This window comes from Sciurus carolinensis, chromosome 8, assembly GCF_902686445.1.
Source record: "Sciurus carolinensis chromosome 8, mSciCar1.2, whole genome shotgun sequence".
Taxonomy (NCBI): domain Eukaryota; kingdom Metazoa; phylum Chordata; class Mammalia; order Rodentia; family Sciuridae; genus Sciurus; species Sciurus carolinensis.
The window spans coordinates 54,214,875-54,237,481 of record NC_062220.1 but is presented as its reverse complement, the minus strand read 5'-3'; the positions used below and the strand labels follow the sequence as shown (position 1 = coordinate 54,237,481).

The 22,607-nt window shown below is 39.3% G+C and overlaps 1 protein-coding gene and 1 pseudogene across 5 annotated transcripts in view; both read right to left on the bottom strand.

The window, feature by feature from the left end:
- Window positions 1–6,150: 6,150 nt before the first annotated feature.
- Window positions 6,151–22,607, bottom strand: part of Abcb1 (ATP binding cassette subfamily B member 1) — a 179,366-nt gene continuing 162,909 nt past the window's right edge. For all 5 annotated transcript variants that reach the window (XM_047560268.1, XM_047560267.1, XM_047560270.1 and 2 more), the window contains 7 exons: window positions 21,733–21,833; window positions 19,616–19,756; window positions 16,955–17,111; window positions 16,244–16,441; window positions 9,972–10,178; window positions 7,536–7,682; window positions 6,151–6,756 (listed from right to left, as the gene is read on the bottom strand). In XM_047560268.1, coding sequence (XP_047416224.1) covers window positions 6,553–6,756; window positions 7,536–7,682; window positions 9,972–10,178; window positions 16,244–16,441; window positions 16,955–17,111; window positions 19,616–19,756; window positions 21,733–21,833 — 1,155 coding nt within the window. In that variant the 3' untranslated portion in view covers window positions 6,151–6,552. The remainder of the gene's footprint in view (window positions 6,757–7,535; window positions 7,683–9,971; window positions 10,179–16,243; window positions 16,442–16,954; window positions 17,112–19,615; window positions 19,757–21,732; window positions 21,834–22,607) is intronic.
- On the bottom strand, window positions 18,797–19,184 carry LOC124990464 (40S ribosomal protein S15a-like; annotated as a pseudogene).

The window sequence follows — 22,607 nt, the reverse complement described above, 5'->3', positions numbered from 1 at the left end:
GGGTATTTTGGTCACAGTGATATAATGCTGATTGACACATTGTCTTCACTGATGAAGTGAGTTTATTGTAAGCAATGTATTAATTATTTCCTGCCCCCATCCAGTCTGTTTAGTTGGAGAATTTACTCTATTTACATTCACAGTTATTATTGATAGCTAAGGACCTAACTTCTGCCATTGTTTTTCTTCTGTTTTTGAGATTCTTTGATCTTTTCTTCCTCTATTATAGTTCTTCTTTGTGATGTGGTGTCTTACCATACTGTTTTAGTAAGTTTTTTCAATGCTGTGACTAAAAGAACTGACCAGCACAATTGTGAAGGAGGAAAAGTTTATTTGGGGCTCACAGTTTCCAAGGTCTCAGTCCATAGATAGTCATTTCCATTCCTTGGGGCTTGGGGTGAGGCAGAACATCATGGTAGAAGAGGGTAGTGGAGGGAATTGGCTCACATGATGATCAGGAAGCAGAGAGACTCCACTCACCAAATACAAATTTATATACCAAATTTATACAGCCATGCCTCCAATGACCAATCTCCTCCAGCCACACCCTACCTGCCTTCAGGTACCACTCAGTTAATCCCATCATGGATTAATTTACTGATTATGTTAAGACTCTCATAACCCAATCATTTCTCCTATGAATCCTCTCACATTGTCTCACACATGAACTTCCAAACCATAACATTCCTCATCCAAACCATAACATTCCACCCTGGCCCCCAAAAGCTCACACTTATCTCACAATGCAAAATATATTTTGTCCATTTCCAAGAGTCCCCATAGTCTCAACAGCTCAAGACTGCCCAAAAGGTCAAGCCCAAAGCCTCCTCTGAGATTCAAGGAAAACTCGCATTGTGAGTGCCCATAAAAATCAAAAATGATTTACAAGTATCCAATATATAAAGGTACAGGGTAAACATTTTCATTAAGAAAAATAAGGGCATAAAAATAAGGGATAGAACCAAAGAGAGACTGAAATCCTGTAGTTCCACATTTGGCATCTGGGGCACATGGTATGGTGATGTTCTGTCCACAGGGCTTATGTAGCTCCACCCCGTGACCCTGTTGGTTGCAGCCCAAGCTGCTTTTCTTTGTCTCAGCTCAATCCCTGCAGCCTTCCTCAGATGTTCCACAGTACTAGCATTTCTTAATCTTAGAGGTCTCCACTGCTGCTTTGGCTTCCTCCTCACATCTCCATGCATTGCCCACAGGGACTCAGACCATGCTGCACATTGCCTGACCTCCCAGGCCTGCCTTTGAAATCTTGGTGGAAGCCTCCATGACCCCCTAACCCCAAATTCCTACATTCCTACAGAACCAACACCAGGTGGTTGATGCCAAGATCTGCCACCATCTTGAGCAGTAGCCAAGCATCTAGGGACTCTGGGTGCAGAAGCCTCTGAATGCCTGTTTTGCTGTGACCTGCACAGTGAGGGAATAAGTAAACCATACGGAGGTATGGGCCAGCTAGAAATAAAAGGCTGAAAAAATAGTATTAAGAAATAAAGACAAAGGACACAAGAATTATATTTTAAGGGGGGGCTTTACATGTGGAGAAGAACTGATGGGTCTGATCCCTAACGAAGGGAGAAAACCCACCAACCTTTGTTTTATAGGGGAACACAACAAAGAAATTTATTGTTAGGAAGGGTTCTTTAAGATAAACAAGAGGAGAGAGGCTGTGGGAAATTGGCCCTGTTGGGGGTCTTATCACTTGCTCAGTAATTCTTCCTCCTCTAGGCACCTCAAGGCTATTTAGGCACACTGGTATCTCTTTTACCCAAGGCTAGCAGGCATTTAAATTCAAAGCCATTGAACTCCTAAATTCCATACCAGGTATGGAATTGGCCCCAATAAGAGTGGCTGCCTGCAAATGGGCATGTTTTTCTATATCTTCACATGGAAAGATTCCCAGATGCAGCCATCAGTCCAAGGCTATGGAGTTCAAAGCAATTTGCCACTGCTGACATGCCTAGGTAGCTCAGCATGTTGAAAAAACTTCCTAGGTCCCCTTGTGCAAGAAGGGTACCCCACTGGTCTCTTCTCAAGAGAATTTTTACTTTTACTTTCTTGAGTCTGAGATGGATACGATCTTGCCAATTCCTGAGATGCCCCAAAGCCATCTTTCTTATTTCTGGGCAAAGTCTTTACCATTTCTTTTGAGGCAGTAATGTCTTTAGCAACTTCAACTTTCTTAGCCCTAGTTTTACTCCTGCCTTTCAAATTCAAGTTTTTCAAATCTTTCAGCTCTGCTTTCTGTTCCTGAATATCCCAATGAACTTGGCTAAAAGTCACCAGCAATATCCATACCACTTGCTGAATGCTATGTTGCCTAGAAATTTCTTCCACCAGATTAAAAAGTTCACTACTTTTAAAATCAGCTTCACAGAAAGTCTCAGGACCTGGGTAAAATGCAGACAACTTCTAAGACAGAACATAACATGAATGGCCTCTAGTTCAATGACCAATACTGTCATCCTTTTCCTCTAAAACCTCTTGAGCCCTGTCTTCACTGTCTACCATCCTATTGGTGTTCTGGTCTTTTGAGCTCTCACAAGAATTGAAAAACGTATGAACCACTTGGTCAGGTTTGTCACAGCAACAACCCTACTTCTCAGTACCAACTTCTGCTTTAGTCAGCTTTTTCACTGCTGTGACTAACAGACCTGACAAGAACAAGTGTAGAGGAGGAAGAGTTTATGTGGGGTCTCACAGTTTCAGAAGTCCCAGTTCATAGACAGCTGGCTGAACATCATAGAGGAAGAGTGTGGTGGAGGTGAGCAGCTCACAGGAGGATTAGGCAACAGAGAGTGATCTTCACTTGCCAGATACAAATATATACCCTGAAGCCATGCCTCCCAATGCCCCACCTCCTCCAGCCATACCTCATAAGCCTTCAGTTACCACTCAATTAATCCCACCAGGTGATTAATTCACTGATTGGGTTAAGGATCTCATTACCCAAACCTTCTTGCATTGTCACACCTGAGGTTCTGGGGGACACCTCAGGTCCAAACCATAACATGTACTGATAAGGTTTGACTGTTTATATTTTTCTTTTATGTATCTCCTCCAATGGGTTTTATCCTTTCATGTGTTTTATGATGGTAGTTATCTTTCTTCTGCTTCTGCACATAGGATTCCCTTGAGTAAGTTTTTTTTAAGTCTTGTCTGGTATGGATGAATTCCCTCAAGTTTGGCTTGTCTTGAAAGATCTTTCTTTCTTTCTTATTAATGAAGGATAGTTTTGCTAGATAGCATGTTCTCTGTTGATAGTTGTTTTCTTTCAGGACTTGTAATATATCATCCAGTTCCCTCCAGCCTGTGAGGTTTCTGATGAGAAATCTGCCATTAGTCTAAAGGAGGTACTTTAAATGTGACTTTGTGCTTTTCTCTTGCAGTTTTTAGAACTGTGTTTGTCATGTACTTTTAACAGTTTGACCATAATATATCATGGTGTGGATCTTTTCTATTCATATCTATTTGGGGTCTTATTGGCTTTCTGGACCTGGATACCCACACATTTCCAAAGATTAGAAAAGTTTTACAATATTATTGCACTGAATGGGGTTTCGATGCCTTTCCACTTTTTCTTCACCTTCAGATATTCCTTGTTCTACTTTAGTCTGTTGATGTTTTCAACTCGATTTATTTTACTTATTAAATTCTTTATTTCCAAAATTTGCCTATTTTAAAAGAGCTCTAAATTTTTCATTTATATCATAAATTGTTTTTCCAACTTTAGTGCATTGTCTACATTATTCTGAATCTCAGTTTCATTATAATCATTCTTCTGAATTTCATCAACATTCTTTTTCATTGATGTCTGTTGTCAGAGAATTATTCTGTTCTGTTGGAGACATCAAACTGTTTTTTCATATTTCTAGTCACCTTACATTGAGATTTGTGCATCTACTGGATCAGTTGTCTCTACCACTCTTATTAGCTGACTTTTGTAGTAAATGGTTTTCTCCTAAAGATATGTGTCTTGGGGTTTCAGTTTGGTAAACAAAATCTTTTGGCTTTGGTTTCAGTTGGGCACCACAGTAGAGTCTCCTGTATCTTCTTTGGGTTGCAATCAATGGGTTTGATGTGTGTGTGGTGGCCAACTCAGACAGCCCTTCTTTCTCCAGGTGCCTTGTAGGGGTGCGATGCTCTAGTGGCCCAACAACTGTGATACACATAGCAACAGGGGTGGGTGCCCATCATGTGGCCATTTGAGCAATGAAAATGGTGGTTCAGAAACAATGGAGCACAGTGGATATTTCCTCCGCAGTGGTGGCATGCCTAGAAGTGGTTATGGTGACTGGGGGTCATCTGTGGTATTAGGGGCATGAAGCATGGAACATTTTAGCCCAGGAGACAGTGGCAGCTGCTCACACCTGTCATTGAGGTGGCTTGGACTGACTGCATGGCTAGGCCAATCGGAAGAGTTGCTGTGCTATGGCTGAAGCAGATTACAGTGGCAGTCCAGGCCAAGTAGGGTGGGCAGATCAGTCCAATATAACTATGTGGCCTAAGCTAATTAGAGTGGCTAGGGAAGCAGTGTAGTTCTGCTCAAACTGCAGCAGCTGGGATCTGGAGGTTAAGGAGATGGCAATATAAGTTCCTTCTCTGAAGCAAAGCTACAGTGCAGACTACAGGAAGTGCCATGAACTGGGCTACAAGCCTGTCCATTCTGTCACTAGGGTTGCTGTGATCTGTGGAGAGGTTGCCCATGATCCCAACAAAGGGTTCTGCTGGAACTCTCCTGTCAACCTTTCTCCTGTTGTGGGGAGTTTCCCTCAGCTGACAAAACAGGATTACAGATGTCAATACGCTTTGTTCTACTTTCTATGCCACTATCCCAGGTCTCTTATGGGGCTCTTGTCCCTCTCTTGCTGAATTATAGTGCTACTTGCCTCAAAATGCAGTTTTTTTAACTTGTTATTCTGTTTTCTCTTTGTGGAAGAGGAGACAAATGTTGGGTACGTCTGTTTGGCCATCTGGCCTTCTCTTTAATTTTTTAAAATAATTGAATAGTATTGGATTTTGCAAATACACCAAAATTTAGTGAATAATTTCTTACTGCTAAACATTTAGATCTTTTCAGTTTTCAAAATTACAAATAATGCTATAATAAGCATCATTTTATGTATCTCTTAACTAAATTTCTACAATGGGAATTGCTCTCTTAAAGGATACACATTTTAAAGACTTGTTACATTGTTAAATAATGATTGAAATTTAAATCAGTGAACAAGCTAACTAATAAGTTTGTTACAGTAGAATTTTTTTAAAAATATATTATCAAGTTACTAGGCCAAAAAAAAAAAAAAGCTATTTGTTATAATCTTCCTTTCTTTCATTATTGAAAATGTGCACTTTTTCTCATGTTTTCATCTTTGGGAATTACTTGATCATATCCTTTGCCCATTTTTTCTTAGAGAAAGTGTATTTTGTCTTTTTAGAAGTTCTTTAAATATATCAATTGTTTACAATAAATATGGCAAATATTGCCTGTAGCTTGTGACTTTCAATCTTGTTTATACTAATTCTGGGCTAAGTTTAAAATTTTTGTAGTCATTGTACCAATCTTTGTAATATTTTCTTCTTTTTATATTTGTATCAGGATGTATTCAAATTCATGGCACATTTTAAATATCTGCAAATCAGGAGGCTCACCTTTGGAAGGGACTAATTGCTGAGAATAGTGATTTGTTATCAAGATAGAGAAAGAGTAATTATATTTTTAAAAGCATAAAAATATTAAAATCCTTGAAGAGTCCTTTATAAGACCAATGCAAAATATTTATGGTACATCTGTGTAACATACACTTCATAATTGCACCTCTACCTCTCAAAATCTTGTATTGATCTGTGTGATAGGCCTGAGAACATCAGAATAACAAAATGCAAGAATCAGCAGGATCGAGTCCAAGAGGAAGGAAACCAGACAGTCTGTGTGAAAGGACATAGAATAGGAACTATTAGGGAGTTAAACAATTCCCCCCAAATGAATGAATTTTTAAAGAATCTACTTTTAAAAGCCAAAATCATCCACAATATTCCAATTGGAAGTATGCATGTATGTGTGTAAACATATTATATATGCAAACATATGTATGTATACACACAGACACATTTGAATAAAAGACTCCAATTATATGAAAGTTTAGCTTTATTATAGGCACTATATGCAAATGTTTCAGTGCTTCTTGCTATTTATATAATCTTTAGCAATGCAGTCAGTTACAGTTCAAATGAGAAAGTATAAACAAAATTACATACTTCATCAAAAACAAATCTGCCTGAAATCCTTTTATAAATTCTATAATGGAATTAAAGCCATTACTCCCTCCCCCATTTGATGATGTTGTTTCTATTTCTCTTCCTTTAATTATAATGTCTCTGAAGATTCTGAACTTGATGAAATGATGTTCAATTGTGGTACAAAATGTTAAACAGATAACTACATGTTCCAGTAAGTACTTGCTTTTTAACTTTGATTAAATGCCATATTTAAAAACAAATATTAAAAAAATATTTAACATCTCATACGGTCACAGTTCACTAGCGCTTTGCTCCAGCCTGGACACTGACCATTGAAAAATAGATGCCTTTCTGTGCCAGCAGCTGTTGATGCGTGCCATGCTCCTTGACCTTGCCATTCTGAAACACCACGATCACATCTGCGTTCTGGATGGTGGACAGGCGGTGAGCGATCACGATGCACGTGCGACCTTTTCTGGCTTTGTCCAGGGCTTCCTGGACAACCTGTTGATGATAGTCACACAAGTTAAATCTGATAATAACTTCTCTGTAACAAGCCCCACCAATTTTCCATATGTCCTTAAACAGTGGTGACAGTGAAATACAACTGAGGGATGTGTCATACCAGAAGATAACTGAACCCCAGTCTGAATTGCTTCTGAGACAGTTGGTCTCTGTTTTTAAAGTTACAGCAGTAAATACAATTCATTCAATCACTGAAAAATGTTTCCAAACATGTCTCGCCATACAACTTTCCTACAAGTAGCCCTCCAATCCAGCACTGCAGCCAATTTAGGAAGCCAAAGATAAGGACCAAACTCAGCCTCCTTGAATTAAAAAATTTTTTAAGACAGAAGACATCTCATAATCAGTGTTGTTCTGACAGCTGAATTTTTAACCTTTCCTCAAACTGAAATGATCATCAACACTTATCTTAAGGTACAGCCAGATTTTAACCTTATCTTACCCTCCCACCTCTTCATGCAGTTGCCGAGGAGATGCTGCCAGCAGGAGGAGAAAATGCGACTCCTGAATGCAACATCTTAGATGCACACACAGTGATGCAGAGCTGCCGATTTGGAGCCTAAGGGCTCTAAGACTAATATGCTTTGTACCGTCTTAGCTCTCCTAAATAACAGTATGGAGAGTGTTCACCACCAACATAAGCAACAATCGACATAGCTGGATAAATTTTGTTCTCTATCATAGCAGAGAAAAGCGTAAATTTAAACCTTTTAAGGATAACAGATTCAAGTGTAGATGAACCCAGTGTAAATCCTCACCTTTTCGCTTTCTGTGTCCAGAGCTGACGTGGCTTCATCCAAAAGCAAAATGTGAGGCTGTCTCACGAGGGCGCGAGCTATGGCAATGCGCTGCTTCTGCCCGCCAGAGAGCTGAGTTCCTTTGTCTCCGACTCTGGTGTTGTATTTCTGTTCACGGGGTTTGGTTATTATGAAATTAGAACTGGTGATAAAGTTCAAACACAATTTGCTCACAGAAAATTGGAAAATTTTCTAATGGGATAATTAGAAAAATTTAGGTTCAGATGATAAGGAGGAGTTCATAGAGAGTTAACAATAAAAAAACCTGAGATGGTAGGTTTAATCTCTCTTTCTGAAAAACAGACATTTGGGCCTTAAAATAAAGTATTTAGTGTAAATATGCCAAAATTTTTATAAAGAATAATACTGTTACCATCCTTTTATTGTCCATCTTCTGGTTTCATTATATTTGGAACAAAGATTGGTAGGAAAAGGGAAATTTGATTTGTTAACAGGTTGTACATAATAATTGAAACTCATCTTATTAATAACCAGCAGGTGATGCCCTTGCATGATTTTAAAGTGGGGAAAGAACAATTCCTGGGATATTAGTCTTTTGGTGTCTTTATGAAACTATTTCCAACACTTAAATAATTTAAAAGGATACCAAAGAATCCCACTTTGATATCCAACTTACACCTGGAGACTGGCTATAAAATTCATCTTCTATGTAGGGTTGCCTGTTTTTATTTGTTATATCTAGTAAACCTTGTTCTGTGGTGTTCAGAACAAGGTCTCTCCCTGAGATGGAGTGAGAAGACCCCGGCAAGGTTTTGGCAGATGCTCCAGATGGCTCCACCACTGAGTTGTGGCTGCCTCCAGAAGCAGGTGCATGGAAGCATGTCTCCCTGAGGCAGGGTAGAGCACCGATTCTGCTGAGGCAGAGGAGAGCAGTGCTGCAGCTCTATAGGAAGGAGGGCAATAAGCAGCCTCTGCAAGGTAGAGCAAACCCCAGTACTCAGCACTCAGAAGTGGGGTCCTTAGATAACTGGACTTAAAGTGTGCTGGTCTGGGCACTGCCCAAGAGTCATGATGTCTACAGGTGTGCTGTGTGTGCCTGAGACCAGGAGTCCAGAAAGGAAGGTCCCTGTGGTGGACAAACATGAGGGACAGGATGTATTTAAAGAACTGATAACTGTTACTTTTCGTGTGTTTTGTAGCCTGCATGGATCTCACCTGGGCTGTTAGAATGTAGGCTTTACCTGCAGGGTTTCTTATTCAGCAGAGCTAGGGTGGGGCCTAAAAATCTGCATTGCTAACAAGTTCCCATGCAATGCTGATTCCTGTTCAAAATTTGAGAACTGATTTCCTATTAGTAAAAGGTTTGGAATTTTATATTTTAAGGGTTCTAGCCTCAAGAAGAGTCCACGTTCCGTGGTTAGACTCGACTGTTAAAGGAGAAGGGGGAACAGCGCCTGCTCCTTGGGGCCTGTGACTGGGAGCTGCAGTATCTGATGAAGAGCTCAAGGAAAAGAGCAATCTTAGAAAGAGTTAAGACACCATCTTTCCTCTAGGAGACTGCCTTCCTAACCACTTCGAGGCTACTAAACTTTATTTTTTTAGAGGGTACTTCCTCATAATAAAGAGCATAACTCTTGATAATGGGAAAGAGTAGATTAGCTAGGTTGAGATGCATTTCAAAATACGGCACCTAAGAGGGCCTAAGAGAGGGTGAGAGATTCTCGTGATCTAACTTCCTGGAGGGATTCAGAGGATGTCCAAAAGACAATGGCCAGGGAAGATTTGAACAATCCTCTCTATAAATGGAGCCTGGGGTCCACGAACTATACAATGATTAGAGATTTCATGATACCATGGTCATCCCAATGGCTCAGTGCAATTCAGAGAGAGCCATTTTCCCATATGGATTCCAGCTCTCTGCCTGCCTTGACTTCAGTGAGGCTGAAGCTTGGAGGACAGCTCCAAGAGACAGGAGGAGGAGAAATGGAGGAGGGAAGGGGGAAGGCAGGATCATCCTGCTTCCTTGGCAGGACCAGAAGCAGCATGTCCATAGGTAGAGACACAGGCCCTACACTTGAACTCGGAGGGAAAGGTCTCCCAGACATGGTACAGAATGGGGTGGAACTTCCGGCCTAGAAGCTGAAAAACTGCTTTCGATATCATTCCCCTGGGAAATTCTTCTCTCCTAACCCCAAATCCATACAACACTTTCACCTTTTCCTTATGAGAAAAATCAGATGATGAGGTAAACATAACACCTGACCAGCACAGAAAGTTTGGCTACATACTTGTACACAGATGTGGATATGTGTTTTGGTTGCTAATTTCTCTTCACCTTTGGGAAACCAGTCCTTTAGAAATCATATGATAGGAGCTAGGAGGTGAGGGACAGGAATGTTACATGCTCCTGGGATCTTAATTTGAAGACAGACTTACATCAGGCAGTGACTCAATGAAGTGGTGTATGTTGGCCTCCTTGGCTGCCCTCATGATCTCTTCCTGTGACACAACCCGGCTGTTGTCCCCGTAAGCAATGTTCTCTCCGATACTGCAGTCAAACAGGATGGGCTCCTGGGACACAATGCCCAGGTGTGCTCGAAGCCACTGGACATTCAGTTGCCTTATATCTTTACCGTCCACCAGCTGAAAGCAAAAGTTCACAGGGCAACTTTCGGACTAGTGTACTTTGAATTCAACAAAATTGACATCATCATTTCATACATGAAAGCTAACAAGTTATTGTGAGATTAAGGAAAAGGGTTTTTTTGTTTGTTTTAATTGGATTGTCAGACTTAATCCAGTAACATCATCGTTGTATACTTTGAGAGAATGTCATATTATGTTTTAACACTGGTTTCTAATATATAAGTCAGAATAATGCCCCCCTTCTCTAAGATATTCATGTCCTAAATCCATGAAACCTGTGAATATATTACATTACATATGTCAGAGGTATTAGAGTAGCAGATGGAATTAAAGCTGCTAATCAGCTAACCTTAAAATAAGGCGATTATCCCAGCTTATCTTAGTGAGCCCAATGTAATCATAAGGGTTCTTAACTGTGGAAGAGGAAAGCGGGAGAGTATCAGAGCAGTGCAATATGAGAAAACTTGGTCAGTCATTGTTGGCTTGAAGGTAGAGGAAGGGGCCACAAGGTAGAAAAGGCAAGAAAACAATTTTCCCTTGGAGTCCTGAGAAGGAACACAACTCAGCTGACACCCTGATTTTAGCCTATTTTGGACTTCTGACTCCCAAAACTATAAGATACTAAATTTTTGGTGTTAAGCCACTAAATTTGTGATGATCATTTATGGAAACCCCAGGAAACTAATACGATGACTCATACTTCTGGGTTGTATTCTGGCATTCTTTTATTCTCACATCTCAATTTTTCACAGAAGAAGTGTCCAGGATCAGAATGGAAATAAATAACAATTATGACTACATAATAGGTTTTGTATGTAAGGTTTCTGATCTGACCTGAGTTTGAATGGCTAAATGGAACAGAAGCAAGCTTGGCAAGGTAGCTACTATATCTCTTGGTAGCTACTATATCTCTTGGGAAAAAGAATTAATTTCTCTTAGTTTCCTTGGGGGGAAAACATGAATGATGATGATTCATAGGTTCACAAAATCGAGGATTAAATGAGATCACATATGGACCCTGCTTGGCATAGCACCAGGCACAGAGTAAAAAGCTCAAGGACTGAGAGCAATTTGTGACTGTGTAGATCAAGGTGATGCTCTTGGAAGTACAGAGGATGGATACTGAGCCCAAGAAAGAGGAAAGAAAAGGCTGCCCTTTCTCTAGTGATGCAGTTCCCCTGATTATCCTGCAGAAGACTGGGAAGGACCCTTTATAATCTTGCTGATGAAAAGCCTTACTCTCTGATGCAGATAGGTCTGTTGAATAGATCTGCTTTGCAAGAAAATTACTGGCATTCAAGTGAGAGAGCTGTTCATGACCTCTGAAGAAGACAGCAGTGACTCAGCTTTGAACTTTGCCAATGTAGTGATAAGTGTACTGAGCCACACACACTCTCTGCACCCTGTGTGGCTGGTTGGGGGCCTCTGGGAGCTAGCTGGCCAGAGGCAACATAGATTCTTGCTGTAGGAACACACTTCTGCCTATGAAGCTGGCAGGTACAGGTATAGAAAACACAGACATGACCTTACTTAGTACCAAGCCCAGTTGCCATGGAGACCATTTTGAGCATCTATGCTCCAGGCTTCCCTACACTGTGAATAAGTGGAGGTGGAAAAATAGAGGCTGGAGAGAAGCAGTAAAAACCATACAAGGATGTGGCTAAACAGAAAATCTTAATAGATGGAATACTGTACTTGAGAAATGGAAATGTGAGGAAAGAAAGAGCTTAAATAAAAGTCTTCCAGGCTTGTACCCCTGGGAGGAAAACAGGTATTATCTAACTAATGTAATCATAGGCAAGTCTGAATAATCTCAGCATGATGAAGAAATGCATCACACCGAATATGACAAACTCTTGGGCTCCCTCATTCCTGTACAATTCTAGGACTGCAAACTATTTAAAATCTGTGTTAACAGAAAAATCCTTTAAGGAAAGCATATTTAGAAGCCCAGAATGTAAAACAGATGAAAGCACAATTTCTTTGGCTGAAGCATGGTTGTGGTCTGTGGGAAGACCAAGGAACTCTGGAGAATTCGTGGAAACCGCTTACTGCGGCCTAAACAAAAACATAATCAAGAAAGGAAACACTGGTAAGGAATAAGGTGAGGCCAAATTACAATGACTAGCTACCTCTACGGAAGGTAACAAATGTATTACTTGCTTATATAAGCACAAATGTTTAAATGTTAAATACACATTCTTTCATGCATATGTACTCTGAAATAATAATAAATTTAAAAATCAAGCACTGACAATATTGTAAGTTCTGCAACAGCATATTTCATACATTCTCATTTAATCTGCACAACAACTCTCAGAAGGTAGCTATGATTTTAATCTGTATCTTAAGACAAGGAAATGAGCAAAGTTAAGTGACTTGGACAAAGTCATGCAGTTAGTAATTGAGGGCACCTGGGTTGGATCTTAACACTATGGGATGGATTTGGTAACAAGTGCCTCATAATTGAAAATTATTTTCTGTCCTCTCTTAAAAGGTAATGTCTTTATCTTGGCCCAGGTACCTACTGGGTTATAACCAAACAATGACAAGGGGCTTATATCTGTATCCTAGAGGGAAGGGAGGACACTCGCTGTGGTGCATGACCAGAGAGGGGAGAAAGGCAAGGTCAGAGAGGGCTCAAGGTAATAAAGGCCCCTTAAACACATGTCAAGCTTGGTACGTGAACAGTGTTGTGGAGGGAGGCCAGCATGTTAGGAAGCTCTTCACTATAAGCATTTATGGTAAATTGTCTAAAAAGAATGGGTCCAAATCTTTACAGTCCCAGTATTTAGATTTTGTTGAGCTTTTTTTTTTTGCATTTGAAGTACATATTTACTTTTGAACTTTATTTCGAATTTGAAATTTTGTTTTAATAGAAGTCCTAAAGTTATATAACATTCAGGTCTCACAAACTTGGATCCTCTCCTCTTAACAATTTTGTAGCTTAATTTTTTAAAGATTCTCTACAATTTAACCCAAATCTTCTTTCAGATTTACCTTACCTGTTCTCAAGCTATAGCTGGCATCAGAATTACCTGGGTATTAAAAGGTCACCCTGACCTACTTGATCTTGAGTGACTAATTCTTTACTAGCTCTCCAGGCCATTCTAATATACACCAAAGTTTGAGAAACACCATTCCAGGTCAAGGTTTCTCAAAATATGATAGAAGGCCCACTGATAGGACTTTCTCATTTTCAGGGTGGTCCTCTAGGTCAATCCTTTTTTCCATTCTTATGATTAAGTGATGCTAAAACCCACAGAGTTATTCTTATATGGCAGTAAGTACTAAATGATAGTAACCTTCTTGCCAAATTATTATGGGCTACTAATTGATATTTATAAACAAAGCTTGGCACATTTACTTGAGTTTACTGGGGATACTTTTGCTAAGAAGTCTGGCTGCTGTGCACCACTTGGCAGTATTTTAAAGCTCTAATCCAAATGTACTGGAGCAGATAATGGACATCCCTGCAATAAATGAGGACTCTTTGTTTTCAGTGTATTTTCAGTGCTCTCTTGAGATGGTTACTGTCCAATGCACTCAGCATCCATTTCCACGTTCTTCTGTGTCTGTCTGTCCATGTATCAAGGGACTAGAAGGCTAAAAACTCTTTCCCAGGCTTCCTGGCTTCTGGAAATGAGTTAGGTTCTACCAGTGAGAATCACTATGTAAAATCTGGGAGGCAGAGCCTATTCTCCATTACCATCAATGACGAACTAACACATGTGTTAAGGCAGATGGAAGTTTTTGCAAGAGTCAAACTCTAGCCTTGTGTCTTTAGGTATGGAATAGCCATGACATTGGCATAACTTCCTGTAATTTCCTAATCATAGGATCACAGTTACAGTGCTGTGACTTGGAAACCTGGGAGTAGCCTCCTTTATTTTCACTTTTCCAGCCCTTCCAAGGAGTAAGCACCTAATTCCCTTTATTAAACACTGACCTCCTTGAAAGTAATTTTTGCTTTCTACATGAAACTATAACTAATATGGCCCATTTTTAAACTGTGCTCTGCTTATGTCTATGCACTTATAGAATAATTAATTATTCTCTTTTTGTGTAATTATTTTACTGTTGACTATTGTTTTCAACTCCAACATTTTATTACCGCCAAATATTTTTTCCACTGGAAAGTGTTTATGAATGCGCTGGCTGTGCAATTTTTTAAATCCATGGGTTATAATCAGAAAAGCTTGAGAATCATTACTCTTACTGAATTCCCTAGATCAGCAGAACTGGTCTCCTTCTGCATTGAGATCAAATCACTTACCAACTACAGCTGGCATTATGTCTTCCTCTGAACACCACCTTGAATGCTTGCCTATATGTAAATCCTACTTTTCCCTTAAAAACAGTCCTAAGTCTAACTTCTTTTTTAATCTAATGCATCTGACCCATCTTAGTTAAAATCTTTGAGGGCAAACACTGTTCTACAATTCATTACAGCACAATGTTTAACATGCTGTTTAATAACCATCGTTTAGGACCTTAATCAGAGACTGAAAACTAACATTCTCTTGTGAGTGCTTCAAACATCAGTGAGGACTTCATTTAGAATCCTCTGTTCAAACTTTAGCCACAAAATTGAAGCACAAAATCAGAGTTCACAGAACATATAAAATAGGGAAGTAAAAATAAAGAACAGAGTTTTGCTAACTATAAGAGACTGAGTAAAGCCATAACTGTCTTTAAATATGATAAAAAACATTTATGTGTGATTGATTGCTATGGGAAAGATTTTCCTCTTTAGTGTTACCTTTTTAGGACCCTGGATTACAGGTTGAAAATTATCTTTTCACTTCAGTCATTAGGGTTGATATGGAGCTGGTTGTTGGTCAGTGCCCACACAACACGAGTTATTAAAAACTTTGAACATCACCTCTGAGTACAACCAATACATGCCTACATAATGAAAATTTCTTGCTGTAAATTCCTTCCCTCCAAGTATGGCTCTTTTTCTGCCCTATTTTAGTCATTTAAATTCACTACTCTCTTCAAATTCCTATCTCATGCCTAGCACCTAAAAGAATCCCATAGAGGCATGCAGTTTTGCTGAATGAATAATTCTGACTCTTCTCTCATCATCTTAGTTCAGGAAACAAAACGTCGTTTCTCCATATTCTTTATTCGCTCCCCAAATGTGCCAATATTACTTCTTTTTTTTTTTTTTTTTTTTTTTTTTTGTCTTGGAAGATGTTTCAATGCCCTCTCTATCCCAGTAGTATTATTTCATCTTTGGCCATAAAAATGCTCCAGATTCCTACTCCCAAATGTGTTCCTTGGACCCTGCCCATTCAGGTTATTGTTCTTTTTTTTCCTTAAATAATTATTTTATTTGTTTATTTTTATGTGGTGCTAAGGATCAAACCCAGTGCCTCACACATGCTAGGCAAGCACTCTGCCACTGAGCTACAGCCCCAGCCCCAGGTTATTGTTCTTATTTGTCTTTCATCTTTGACCCTTCTTAATAGTGTCCACTCAAATCTCCCTTTCCCCTCCTAACTAACCTTCAGCCGTGCTAACCTGTTTTCTATTATCACCACTTGAGTGCAAGTGTAAAATGTCAGAAATAGCTCAACCGCCAGAATCCACCATGTCTTCTCAGACCTCACCTTATCCAATCTCTGCATAGCCTCTGTTCTTGCTGACCATTTTCTCCTGCTCCTGCCTATCCTTGGCTTTCATCTTGCTTGCCTTTCTAGTGTCCCTATTTTAGTCATTTATGGATGTCCCTATTTTAGTCATTTAACTTTATGGATATTTCACTCTTTTGCCAGCTCTTCTCACATCAGCTGAAATCTCATCATGGCAAGGGAGATGGGTAGTGAGAAGGTGGATCATAAAGCAGGGTAGCTGGCAGTGTTGAAGGAGAGGCTGAAGAAGGTGGCTGGCAGATGGCCCAGCTTGAACCCCCAAATCTAGCTTGTCACATTTTAGTTAAGCAGGGCTGTTGTTTAAAGGCTTGAAACTCCTTGGTTTATCATCAAGAATGAAGCACACCCAGGCACTGAGACAATGAAAAACCAGAAATCAGCTGAATACGAAAGTGTGCTCACCACCGTCCCGGCCAGGGGGTCGTAGAACCGCTCGAGGAGTTGGACCACCGTGCTCTTCCCACAGCCACTGCTGCCCACCAGGGCCAGCGTCTGGCCCTTCTTCACCTGGAGGCTCAGCCCCTGGAGAACTGGGATGTTTGGTCGCATGGGATAGTTGAACATGACTTCATTAAATGTCACATTTCCTTCCAACATATTCTAAGATGAGAAAAGCACCAGTAAATTTGATTGCCTCAATAATAAAAACACAGGGTAGAACTAACTCCCTCTACCACCAGGTGTCAGAAGAGAGTAAACGCCTGTGACACAAACTTCACCTCAAACTGCTAGAATAAATAAGATCTGAAAGAGCCAAGGCTTTTATAGCAGGGATTGTTACAGTACAAATGTACAACACAAAAGTGTAACTCAAATCTGTTCCCCCAGAATAATATATATATATATATAAAATATATATATAAATAATAAAAAAAAAAACCTCAATAGGATTTGCTTATAAAGTGGGCAGTATTCTTATCTCTCTATAATTTGGTTACATAAAATTACTAGGTGTTAAGATTTATTATCAGCATTTATTAAAATAAACCCATGATATAGAAAACCTTATATGATCACTAGCATACAAAAAAACTCCAAATTTTATTAAATTTCCTCTGTATATTTTCATTCAGGAGTTAGGAGCAAATTATATATTTGAAAGGGCAAACTCACTGGCTTCAGGCCTTCCACACTATAGCTGTCAATCACTGGAATTTTCTCAATGATCATGATGATATGGGATGCTGACACTTTGGCTTTGGAATAGTCGGGAGCAAATGAACTGACCTGCCCCACAGCCATGGCACCAAAGACAATAGCTGAAAATACCCTGGAGAACAAAAGGCAGAACATGTCACATGGTGAGGGCTGCGATACTAGTAAACTGACCCTCTATGACCAGGGAGCACCAACTCAAAAAATTATGACACAGAAGTCAAAAACTAAAACAAACACTTAAAAAGTTCATGTCAGTGTGAATGATTGCAAAACAGCCCGTTTTTATCATCTCTCTTTTGGTATCTTTATCTTCTTGCAGCGTGACCTAACCTGCACTTCCATTCAAGAAATGGAGTTTGTTTTCCTACTCTCTGAATCTGGGTTGGCCTTGTGACGTACTTTGGCCTGCAGGATGTGGTGGAAGTCACTGTTGACAGTACCAGGCCTGTGACTCGAGGCCTTGATACTTTGTTCTCTTGTTTGTGTTCTCTCTCTCTCACTGCTTGTTGCAGACAGATGAGTGAGCCCAGATGAGAGCCACTATGCCCAACCCAAATCAGCAGAACTTATCCCCAGACTTATGGGCAATATAAATATCATTCTATGTCACTGGGGTTTAGTGGCTCGTTGATACATAGCATTATTGTGGCAATCAATAATATAGTTGGTATTGCTGAAAGGACGTCGCATTCTTAGAAAACCTGTGATCTATGCAACAAAGAAAAAGGTCGTCATACACCCAAAATCATGCTGTGCTCATGATGTATTTGCCTTCCTGACATGTAACATGGAAATCGTAGCCACTTACGGTTGGAAGGACCTCAGAGTACTGAGTCTGGTTCTCAATATTTGTGCCTGGACATTTTCCCTAAATTGGCTTCCATCCTCTGTTTTAGGAAGCAGTATGTATGATTAAGTCCATTGTTTAAAAGTTCTTTTTAAAACTGAAGGAAAATCTACTTCCTTTTCCGTAAGACAGCACTTGGAATAGTTTTGAAAAGGGCCTGTGCTTCTTTGATGATTCCTTTCACTACCCTCCTCTGGACATGTTCATCAATGTGTATTTTTACCCAGTAGGCCAAATAAATCACACAGATGGTTAATCTTGTCCTCACTATAACTGAAACCTGTAGGATCTTTTCTAAACGGACTGGTTTTTAGCCAGGTCTCCCCTTTCATTTACTTACTTGAAAGATTGATTTTTCAAACTTAAATGCCCACATGTCAGGAACTTTAATCAATTCAAAGGCTTGGAGTAAAGCAATATAATCAAATAATTACCTGATCCAAGTGCAAATAGCACCTGTATACCATTTATCAGACGTACATAATTAGAAAGTGGAAATTTGAATGTTCTGTTAGAATCATTCTGAATTAACTATAATGCATAAACAAATCGATGCCTAAATAGGACAAATACTAGAATAACATATTATATTATCAGGCTTATGTGATTCTGTGTAAAACTGCATTGCTATTAATTATGTGTGCTGTCCAAAGGCAGTGTCTTAGCTATCACCAATTCTAGAAGCTCAGAAAGATAACACACAGTTTTCACTACCAAAGGCTTATCTAGGGACTTTAGGAGTATGATTAAGTTCAGGCTTGTTTTCCTTGACCAAGGTATAATTTTCTATAATATGGAAACCCCAATACCAATGATACCTGATTTTAATTTTGGGTCACAAACACACAATAGCACCTGCATATCATTTGTCATAAATATTAGAAAGTAGAATTTTTTTTTTTAGAAGCAGAACCAATTGATACATTTTATTGTATGTATATTTTACATCCCTAGAAAAAGAATCCCAGGATTTTTCCTCCTGTGTATTTTCATCTTGCTTCTTCATGGTCTATGCTGCCAGCTGAGGTTGTCAATACAATGAAACCAAACTGCCTGAATGGGAGCAGATTATTTTGCTATTTTTCTAGGTCTTTAAGCTACACATCAAATCTGCGGCTGAACACTCTACACTTGTTTAACCTGCCTATGAGGTTGACAATAATTTTCCCAGCTCTATGATCATCACTAATTTCAAATTCGCCAATGTAACCATGCTTCATCACAGGTAGAAACTGGATGATGACTTTGGAGCACGGCCTAATAAGGACCTGGTGTTTGCCTCTTTTCGGCATTGTTGATGCTCTTGAGAGCATCAGCCAGGAATTCATGAGCACCGTTATGGCAGCAAGAAAAGATGGTGGAAAGAGCAGAAAGTGGAAATTTTAAATGCAATTTTATCCCAGAATCTTCCCAATTTGTGGTACTTTCATTCCTGAGCTACTCTGTTGGAAAACTCTTTAAAAGGAACCATCAGATTTCTTGCGCAGGGTTAAGCTTCTGCCCAAATGCCAAGGCCTATCTTGGGACTTCTGAATTGAATCACTCCACACCACAGATTCAGAAAGGTCAGGCTGTGTGCATCAGCACTGGGAAGAGAAATTCTGATGAAACCAGGTGCTAAAAAGGAACACATGGAGGGGACTCTGAGGCAAAAAGGTCACTTTCTCAAACACCCGTGGCTTCACCATAAAGCTTTCTACCTAGACACGAAGCATATTCACCCCAGGTTTACCTGCAGAGTTAAACTGCCAATATAGCCCAATACTTACAACAGAACATTTTCAAAATCCATGTAGCCCTTTTCCACCAAGAAGGCACCAAACCGGAAACAAGCAGCGTAGGAAAAATACATCATTGCCTGGGTGAAGGAAAATGTGATTCCAAAGATGTGTGCTTTCCTCAAAGAGTTTCTGAAAAGAAGACATTTGAAAACTTACTCAACTTTCATTTCAGACCATAAAATGTAACTTTTGGTAAGTGGGCCGTCGGGCTCAGAAAGGTGACAGATAAAAATGGATTAATTTCATAAGAATTAAGTTTGACCTTCATTTCTAGTTGCATGAGTTTAGGAAACTGCCTCATCTCTGAGTATCAGTGTCTTCATCTTATTTTTCCCCCTTATGGGTGCATTACAGTTGTACATACATGTACACAATATAACAATATAATTTGGCCAATATCATTCCCCAGAACTTTCTGCTGCCTTCTTATCTCTCACCCCCTGCTCCCTTTCCTGTATTCCACTAATCTTCTTTTGATTTTCATGAGATATCCCCCCAACTCACCACCTTTTTTTTCTTTTTCCTCTCTAGCTTTCACATGTGAAAGAAAACTAAAGACCTTTGACCTTGTGAGTTTGGCTTGTTTTGCTTAATATAATGTTCTCAAATTCCATTTATTTTCCTTCAAATGATATAATTTATAGTTTTTTTTTTATTATGACTGAGTAAAACTCCATGGTGTATTTATGCCACATTATCTTTGCCCATTCATCTGTTAATGGGCACCCAGGCTGGTTCCATAGTTTGGCTATTGTGATTTGTGCTGCTATAAACACATAAGCATATATCACTATAGTATGATGACTTTAATTCTTAGGATAAACACTGAAGAATGGTATAGCTGGTCATATGGTGGTTCCGTGCCTAGTCTTTTGACCAACCTTCATACACATTCCTTTTTCTCCACATCCTCTCCAGCATTTATTATCGTTTGGAATTCTTAATGACTGCCATTCTGTCAATGCCTTCATCTTCAAGGCAAGATTCACTACACCTCAATATGTCGAAGTAAAAATAAGCTAAGCCTATAATTTCTGTGAAGAGTGCTGGGAACTCAAATGAAAGTTCCCTCTCCCTTTTCCAACTACTAGACACAGAATGCATATGTATTGTATGGTGAATATTCATTCCACACCCATTTACCCAACACCTATAAGCTGCAGGGACCATGCTGGGTAACACAGATGCATAGGCATGTCCCTGCCTTTAGGGACCTAGGAGTTGAGCTAGATAAGTACTTATGTAATAGAGGTACCTTATGAATAATATGGGAAAAAAGAAGCATCGCTTTACTCTGGGGGTGTTAGAGAAGGTTTTATAAGGGAATTAACATTCTAAGATTTTCTGAGTGACAGAGAACTCGGTGATGCAGAGGTGTGGGTAGGAGCAGGTTGGTGGGTAGGCAGCCCTCTGGGCTTCCTACTCCTGTTTCAACCATGATCAACTTTGCTTTTTTCTTTGTCATACTGGAGACTCTACTGGTCTCCTTTCTATTTTTCTTTTTTATTATTCTTTTCCCCACATTCTCTCTAGCTTCCACATATGAAAGAAAATACTTGAACCTTTTCAGAAAAAAGGATCTGAAAAAGAAAGTCTCAAAACCTATTTATACAATCCAGCCCTCTCCTTTTAGTAGAGAAGAAACTGAGACTCAGAGAGATTGGGCCCTTTCTGGGATGGCCAAGTTAAAGGAAGTACAGAAAGTTTTCATTAGAGGAGAAATACAGAAAGGAATGAAAAAAATATACTCAGGAAGCATCACCCCTCAGCATCCCATGGACACTTTGAATTTCAGGTGACTTAAAGAGCTTTCATCCCCAACCACATCAACAGTAGGGTCATCATCTAAGTGGGCATCAGAGAGCCATTTGCAATGCCCTGTTACTCTCCCCTCACATCTGTTACCCACCCTGAGAGGCTCTACTTCAGAGATGCCCCTGCCTTAATTTGTTTCTGGTCATTACCTCCTGGATACAAGGGCTTCCCTTCTGGTACATTCTCTACTTGTGCCCAACCTTCTGGCCAAAATAATCCTTCTGAGAACAAATCTGATGATTAAAGGCTCCTCATACACCCCTCTTACCCTTCAGTAAGGTGGTTATTACCTGTATGGTATCTGCAAACTCTGTGCATACATATTCTCAAACTTCTGCTCCCGAGTCAAAGAAACAACAGTGCGGAAGTTTTCTATTGCTTCTGTAGCGATCTGTAACAGAGATCACCTGTCACTAAGAGGCACAAGGGCAAACAGGGGCAACTAAGTTGAGTTCTATAAAACAGGTTAATAAAATTAATTTTATGATTATATATTATTTATTTATCATTTAGTGTTTACCTGTGAACATATTCTTTATGGAAAAGGATACTGAGTAATTTATATAAAAGTTTCAGATTTGGAAGAGAGAGAAATTGACTCTATCCTATCCTCTTTACAGAAAGAGAAGCTAAGATTTTAAGAGATAAAGGCACTTACCCAAAGTCACACAGATTTACACAGTTTTACAAAATTAACCCAAGAACTCGGTATTTCACACCTCTTATAGGACTCATTCTTCTATGATGGTCACATTTAAGTTTACAGTTATTTATATATTTTTTAAAACATAATATTTATTTTTCTCTTTATAACTGCCATTCATAACAACTCAATAATTTTCAGAAAATGTTGAAAAGATAAAGAATGTATTAAAAAGTTCATATTGGTGTACTTTACACATTAGCTATGTATTATAATTTTCCCCTTAAGCATATGCATACTTAACAAAATAGGGATTAAATTCTAGACTTGCTTATCATCATTATTTTTTACCTTATGTAAGAGAATTTTCCAAGGTCATTAAATATACATTAATAATGGGATTTCAATGACCACTTAATATTCCCATCAGGTGTTCTTTTATTGTTGTACAATGTTTTCATAACAAAAATGATGTGATAAATATCCTTGTACCTAAACACTTGCCTATACTGAATGGTTTTC